The sequence below is a fragment of the Carcharhinus amblyrhynchos genome, unplaced genomic scaffold, assembly GCF_965287045.1.
Source record: "Carcharhinus amblyrhynchos unplaced genomic scaffold, sCarAmb.v2.hapA chromosome_1045, whole genome shotgun sequence".
NCBI lineage: Eukaryota > Metazoa > Chordata > Chondrichthyes > Carcharhiniformes > Carcharhinidae > Carcharhinus > Carcharhinus amblyrhynchos.
The window spans coordinates 15,387-23,039 of record NW_027650785.1 but is presented as its reverse complement, the minus strand read 5'-3'; the positions used below and the strand labels follow the sequence as shown (position 1 = coordinate 23,039).

The 7,653-nt window shown below is 54.6% G+C and overlaps 1 protein-coding gene across 1 annotated transcript; it reads right to left on the bottom strand.

The window, feature by feature from the left end:
- Nucleotides 1-338: 338 nt before the first annotated feature.
- On the bottom strand, nucleotides 339-7,135 carry LOC145340467 (vitamin K epoxide reductase complex subunit 1-like protein 1). The gene is made up of 3 exons (XM_080184934.1): nucleotides 6,928-7,135; nucleotides 2,512-2,621; nucleotides 339-1,068 (listed from the first exon to the last, which is right to left on the bottom strand). The coding sequence occupies exons 1-3, from the start codon at nucleotides 7,107-7,109 to the stop codon at nucleotides 845-847; spliced, it is 516 nt and encodes a 171-aa protein (XP_080041060.1). The 5' UTR covers nucleotides 7,110-7,135; the 3' UTR covers nucleotides 339-844.
- Between the last annotated feature and the right edge of the window lie 518 nt (nucleotides 7,136-7,653).

The window sequence follows — 7,653 nt, the reverse complement described above, 5'->3', positions numbered from 1 at the left end:
ACTGACCCTCCCACAGTGCAGTTCTCCCTCACTGACTCTCCCGCAGTGCGGGGCTCCCTCAGCGCCAGCCTGGGGAGTCTCGGCCTGGATTGTGGGGTTACATCTCCGGCATGTGTGAGGAAAGGGTGAGGATTTCGGCCTGAAGGACACTCCCCTTTATCAGTGTGTGATAAGCTGTCCGTCTCTCAGCAACAGTGGAACTCCTGTGTCAACATCTGCCTGTTGGATTTCGCTATGTCAACAGTCACAGCGTAGTTGCAGCCTCCGGCCACTGGCAGCGCTATGCGGGGAGTGTCTCACAATCTCACTCGCGGTGACAATGGATACGGAGCCCAGGCCTTTGTGTAAATATATATTTTAATACACTCAGTGTACATCTATCATGTTATTGTTACAGGACAATGATTTAGTTTCTGATTCTTTGGCCCAGAGTAATATTTTTTGTACAAAATAAAATATACATTAATGAGAGATGGGTGGAGGCTGGTGAGTTGTGCCAACTCTCACACGCTTCACTGCATCGCTTTGTCACGACAGATTGTTCCCTTCACCGTGTCACTCCTGCTGCTCCTGCCTGACCCCTTACCTCCGCATCCCAGATCTCCCCTCCCCCGACCTCCGTCACTCCCAGGAGATCCCGTGACAATTACGCACGCTCCCCGCCGCGCACTGGCACCCCTCCACGCCACTCACACCCAGGCAATCACGCTCCCTCAATCACTCCCCTTCCTGCCGACAATCACTCCCACAATTGTTCCCGAGATTAGCCTGCCTCTCCGCCCTCCTGCCATCGCTCCCCGTCTCCGATCACTCCTCTCACTCCCCTCCTCGGGGACCCCGGGGGTCACTCCTGCTTATCCCGTTGCCGTTGCCAGCCCCTGTTAAGGTGGACCAGCCGCCTGTAGTTGAGGAGGAACAGGAGGCCATTCAGGGCGTAGGTGGTAACGCACACCAGGCAGAAGTCGTGAAGGATGAGGAACAGCACGTAGGCGAGGTACAGCGAACCGGCCAGCGAGACGACCGAGGAAGCAGCGAGGGCAATGGCTGCCATGGCACTGTCCGTCAGACCTGGCGGAGGGGAGGGGAATAGTGGAGTTAGAGAGAGAGACAGAGAGAGAGAGAGCAACACAGAGAACACTGGCGCAGAGTCGCAGCTATTTACACCCTGACTGGTGTCTCTCAGTCCCCTCTCTCTCTCAGGGAGATATCTGTACCCTGACTGGTGTCTCTCAGTCCCCTCTCTCTCTCTCTCAGGGAGATATCTGTACACTGACTGGTGTCTCTCAGTCCCCTCTCTCTCAGGGAGATATCTGTACACTGACTGGTGTCTCTCAGTCCTCCCTCTCTCTCTCTCTCTCAGGGAGATATCTGTACACTGACTGGTGTCTCTCAGTCCTCCCTCTGTCTCTCTCTCTCTCTCTCAGGGAGATATCTATACACTGACTGGTGTCTCTCAGTCCCCTCTCTCTCTCAGGGAGATATCTGTACACTGACTGGTGTCTCTCAGTCCCCTCTCTCTCTCTCTCAGGGAGATATCTGTACACTGACTGGTGTCTCCCAGTCCTCCCTCTCTCTCTCTCTCAGGGAGATATCTGTACACTGACTGGTGTCTCTCAGTCCTCCCTCTGTCTCTCTCTCTCTCTCTCAGGGAGATATCTATACACTGACTGGTGTCTCTCAGTCCTCCCTCTCTCTCTCTCTCTCTCTCTCAGGGAGATATCTGTACACTGACTGGTGTCTCTCATTCCCCTCTCTCTCTCTCTCAGGGAGATATCTGTACACTGACTGGTGTCTCTCAGTCCCCTCTCTCTCAGGGAGATATCTGTATACTGACTGGTGTCTCTCAGTCCTCTCTCTCTCTCTCAGGGAGATATCTGTACACTGAATGGTGTCTCTCAGTCCCCTCTCTCTCTCTCTCAGGGAGATATATGTACACTGACTGGTGTCTCTCAGTCCTCTCTCTCTCTCAGGGAGATATCTGTACACTGACTGGTGTCTCTCAGTCCCCTCTCTCTCAGGGAGATATCTGTATACTGACTGGTGTCTCTCAGTCCCCTCTCTCTCTCTCAGGGAGATATCTGTACACTGACTGGTGTCTCTCAGTCCTCTCTCTCTCTCTCAGGGAGATATCTGTACACTGACTGGTGTCTCTCAGCCCCCTCTCTCTCTCTCAGGGAGATATCTGTACACTGACTGGTGTCTCTCAGTCCCCTCTCTCTCTCTCAGGGAGATATCTGTACACTGACTGGTGTCTCTCAGTCCCCTCTCTCTCTCTCAGGGAGATATCTGTACACTGACTGGTGTCTCTCAGTCCTCTCTCTCTCTCTCAGGGAGATATCTGCACACTGACTGGTGTCTCTCAGTCCCCTCTCTCTCTCTCAGGGAGATATCTGTACACTGACTGGTGTCTCTCAGTCCCCTCTCTCTCTCTCAGGGAGATATCTGTACACTGACTGGTGTCTCTCAGTCTCTCTCCGGCACCCAACGCGAGATTGAGGTAAGTTTTCTTACTGAGGAGAACTTGCAGGAGATAGAAGATGGTTCCGTACACACCGTTGGGTTGGTTTAAGACGCTATCGTGTCCAAATATCCCTCCCAGGAGCCCGAATCCTCGGCCCCACCTGGAACAGAGAGAGCCACGACGCAAAATTGGGTTGAGCAATTGTAGATTATAGCAAGTATGTCTATGGTTGCTAACTATTGTTGTGCAATTTGGTGGAGCAATTGTAGATTGGGAAGGTAAGAAATAAAGATTTGGTGTCTGCAAAATTGCAAAATCTTACGGTGGGGGGGGGGAGCATCATGTGGTCCCTTCGAAAGGTGGACCTTATTTTTGTGCTTAGAGGTTTTAAAAGTGCGAGTACACAAAGAGCCCAAACTGAAACATTCGTATCAAAGGCCAAGCAGCAGTGTTACCAGGACAACAAGTTTCTGAATTTACCCAATCAATGTGAATCAGGCATTTCGATACCAAGAACCTACTAAATTTAAAACTGATGGACTTAACAACCAAGGACCCAACCTACTGTGGAAATATTGATATGTCATCAGAGGTAGGAAAGGAGGACGACAATGGGGTAAAAAGAGAAAGCAGCTGCCCCCTGCTAGACAAAATTACACTCTCGCTGTGACTGTAACACTACATTCTGCACTCTCGTTTCCTTCCCTATGAACGGTATGCCTTGTCTGTACAGCACGCAAGAAACAATACATTTCACTGTATCCCAATACACGTGACAATCATAAATCAAATCAAATCCTTTTCCTTCTCCCCTCTGTACTCTATAAACGGTATGCTTTGTCTGTATAGCGCATGAGAAACAATACTTTTCACTGTATCCCGTTACTCGTGACAATAATAAATCAAATCAAACGTTAAGCTGATCTTTCTCTACATCCTCGCTGTGACTGTAACACTACATTCTGCACCCTCTCCTTTCCTTCTCTATGAATGGTATGCTTTGTATAGCACGCAAGAAACAATACTTTTCACTGTATCCCGATACACGTGACAACAATAAATCAAATCCTTTTCCTTCTCCCCTCTGTACTCTATGAACGGTATGCTTTGTCTGTACAGTGCGCAAGAAATAATACTTTTCACTGTATCTTAATACAGGTGACAATAATAGATCAAATCAAGTCAAATAACAGCTCTCAACCATCTCTCTCTCTCTCACGCAATAGTAATGGAACAAGAAAAGTTCCAGACAGAAGGATCAACAGCATATTCTCGGAGACAGAAAAATCAACAGGGAAGACCCAGGATATTCCGGAAGACACAAAACCTGGTTGTAATTCAGAAGAAATTGTACTTTTGTATTTATTTGAACAGCGTTCCGTTAGAATCTTGTTCTTTTTGGGGAACAGTTAATAAGTAGAAGGGATTTATTTGGTTTAATCGTCAAGTTAATTTGCTCAGTGCTGGTTAGATAAATAAACGGTGCGGTGTTGATTGGAGGGAGAGTGTCCGGGAGTTATTTTGATTTAAGAGGTCGCTCAGGAGCGGGTCACGCCTCTTCACACAGTCCTTTTACAGATTATAGAGTCAGGTCTTCCTCTTTGGATTTTAATTCTCAGAGGAGGGGATCAATCTCTGCTTTATAATAACTATTAGACGGGGAGGAGAGGGACGTCCTATTTGGCGAACTCCTTGCAATGTCCTGAGCAGTGACAGGAGCCAGGGACATGGCCGTCCCAGCAGCAGCGGTGCTGGAAGATCGTACAGGCGGGACAGGGGTGGCGGGGGGAGGAGGGAGGCCATTGGGGAAACGCTAGCCTCGTCCCTGGTAGAACACGCACAATACAAACACACAGGTGAATAGAAAAGACACTCGGTCCCCCCAATCCGTCATTCCTTTGTCCTCTGTCCACACTCCACCTGCCCATTTGAGCATAGTTACAGCCACAGAGGCCATTCAGCGTGTGCTAGCCCTTTCCAACAACAGTTGCCGGGTTTCGCTCCCTCGGTTGACATTCCCACTCCCTCCGCGACTCCCTCTCTGCCTCCCCCCCAACACTCTGGGACAGCTCCGTTCCAGATCCTAACCACTCGCTGTGTGAATCTGCCTCCCCCCACGCTGTCGGACAGTCAGTGCTGAGGGAGTGCCGCACTGTGGGAGGGTCGGTGCTGAGGGACTGCCGCACTGCGGGAGGGTCGGTGCTGAGGGACTGCCGCACTGCAGGAGGGTCGGTGCTGAGGGAGTGCCGCACTGCAGGAGGGTCGGTGCTGAGGGAGTGCCGCACTGTGGGAGGGTCGGTGCTGAGGGAGCGCTGCACTGTGGGAGGGTCGGTGCTGAGGGAGTCCCGCACTGTGGGAGGGTCGGTGCTGAGGGAGCGCTGCACTGTGGGAGGGTTGGTGCTCAGTGCCACACTGTGGGAGGGTCGGTGCTGAGGGGGCGCTGCGCTGTGGGAGGGTCAGTGCTGAGGGAGTCCCGCACTGTGGGAGGGTCGGTGCTGAGGGAGTGCCGCACTGCGGGAGGGTCGGTGCTGAGGGAGCGCCGCACTGTGGGAGGGTCGGTGCTGAGGGAGTCCCGCACTGTGGGAGGGTCGGTGCTGAGGGAGCGCCACCTCTGTGGGAGGGTCGGTGCTGAGGGAGCGCCACCTCTGTGGAAGGGTCGGTGCTGAGGGAGCGCCACCTCAGTGGGAGGGTCGGTGCTGAGGGAGTCCCGCACTGCGGGAGGGTCGGTGCTGAGGGAGTCCCGCACTGTGGGAGGGTCGGTGCTGAGGGAGTCCCGCACTGTGGGAGGGTCGGTGCTGAGGGAGTCCCGCACTGTGGGAGGGTCGGTGCTGAGGGAGTCCCGCACTGTGGGAGGGTCGGTGCTGAGGGAGTCCCGCACTGTGGGAGGGTCGGTGCTGAGGGAGTCCCGCACTGTGGGAGGGTCGGTGCTGAGGGAGTCCCGCACTGTGGGAGGGTCGGTGCTGAGGGAGTCCCGCACTGTGGGAGGGTCGGTGCTGAGGGAGTCCCGCACTGTGGGAGGGTCGGTGCTGAGGGAGTCCCGCACTGTGGGAGGGTCGGTGCTGAGGGAGTCCCGCACTGTGGGAGGGTCGGTGCTGAGGGAGTCCCGCACTGTGGGAGGGTCGGTGCTGAGGGAGTCCCGCACTGTGGGAGGGTCAGTGCTGAGGGAGTCCCGCACTGCGGGAGGGTCGGTGCTGAGGGAGTCCCGCACTGTGGGAGGGTCGGTGCTGAGGGAGTCCCGCACTGTGGGAGGGTCGGTGCTGAGGGAGCCCCGCACTGTGGGAGGATCGGTGCTGAGGGAGCACTGCACTGTGGTGGTGGTGGGGGGGGGGGGGGGTGGTCAGTGCTGAGGGAGTCCCGCACTGCAGGAGGGTCGGTGCTGAGGGTCCTGGAGTTTGCATCTGGAGCGTGTTAATCCTCTTGGGGGTGGTGAAAGGCTATATATAAATGAAATCAGATTTTTGTGATAAACCAGATTTTGGAAGATGATAGCTAAAAAAAGTAAAAGTAGAATTGATTTGGGTACAATGTGGGTCATTATTTTTTGATTGCCCACAAATTTAATCAAAAAATAATATTTTAGGTTAAAATAGGACATCTTTAGCAGAAAGGAAGGTGGAGGGGGCGGGATTTGACAGGCTGCTGACTGTGTGCTGATTGGGCGGCGTGGAGTTTGGCCGCCCAATCAGAGGACGGATGCGCCTTGACAGGCAGCCACCTCAACCAATAGCATGAGGGGTGGGCGGACCCGGCGGAGCATGGCCAATGGCAACGCGGTGTTAACCTTGACTGATGGGTGGGCAGTCCAATGGCCTGTCAGCGAGTGAGGGGGCGGGCACCCGACACGGACGTGAGCGCCGATTGGACGGGACGTGCGTGATGGGCGGGCGGGCCGTCCAATGGGTGCGCCCAGATGTCCCGCGTGAGGTGCGGGTGATCATGAAGGTGTGTGGGCCGGTCCACGGTGCGGCGGTTGACCAATCGGATGTGGGGATGCGGGAGGACAATGGGTGACAGGCAGGAGGGCCAGCCAATAGGAAAGCGGGAACGGGAGCCCCGTGGCAGACGCCAACCATTACGACATGAGGGGCGGGACAGAGACAATGGTCGACGGGCAGGCAGTTTAGCCAATCGGAGATATGGAGCGGCAGGCTGCGTGGCGGAGATGGACCAATAGAGAGGAAGGGGCGTGATAGGGAGTGAGTGACAGCTGGCCAAACCAATGGGAGAGGTGGGCGGACAAACAGCGGACAACCAATGGAAAGGCACATCTGAGAGGGCGGGTCACGATCGGTCGGAGTGACAGCAGCGGTAACCAATCGGATTGCGGGGACTCGGCGCTGCAGCCAATGGGAAGCCGGGGGCGGACGCATGGCGGTTGATGGACGGGCGGGAGGTCCAATCGGAGCGGATCAGAGGGGCGGGAGCCCGAGGAGGAGGAGGAGGCGCAGCCAAGGCCGCTTTCTCACCGGGAGGTGAAGACTTTGGAGCAGCTGACGGACTCGCTGATATCGCACATGGCGCGGTAGGTCGGGTCCCGCTCCTTGGAGGTCTCGACGTGGAAGGCGTAGAGCGAGAGCGCCAGGCCCAGGCCGCAGGCCAGCCAGCGGGCCCGGCTCTCCCAGCTCGGCGTCGCCGTCGCCGCCGCCATCTTGCTGCAGGCGGTACCGCGTCGCGGGCCGGGGGGGGCGGCGCCGTGACGTAACCGCGCGGGTGGCGCGACGACGTCACTGACAGGACGTGCCGGCCACCGCAAAGCCTCATGGGAGTTGTAGTTCCCTACCTCCGCCATCTTGTCCCCATTAGGACAAACACAAGAATACCAAATTTCACCCATTAGGACAAACACAAGAATACCAAATTTCACCCATCAGGACAAACACAAGAATACCAAATTTCACCCATCAGGACAAACACAAGAATACCAAATTTCACCCATCAGGACAAACACAAGAATACCAAATTTCACCCATCAGGACAAACACAAGAATACCAAATTTCAAAGGATCACATTTTACTCTAAAGAAGAAGGGTGCCGATTGACTCGAAACGAGCATGCCGCACATCGAACAGAGTTGAGGAGGAAATCCTTCATTCAAAGGGTGGTGACTTTCTGGAATTCTCTGCCCGTTGAAGTAGTGGAGGCTGCCTCGCTGAATATATTTAAGTCACGGGTAGGTAGGTTTCTGATAGAC

What these genes read in the sequence shown, in the direction of transcription:
- LOC145340467 (XM_080184934.1), bottom strand. Translation starts at nt 7,109, where the DNA reads ATGGCGGCGGCGACGGCGACGCCGAGCTGGGAGAGCCGGGCCCGCTGG. An exon ending in TCCAAAGTCTTCACCTCCCG is followed by an intron (nt 2,622 to 6,927) that starts GTGAGAAAGCGG and finishes TCTCTGTTCCAG; the next exon opens with GTGGGGCCGAGGATTCGGGC. An exon ending in TCTCCTGCAAGTTCTCCTCA is followed by an intron (nt 1,069 to 2,511) that starts GTAAGAAAACTT and finishes CCCCTCCGCCAG; the next exon opens with GTCTGACGGACAGTGCCATG.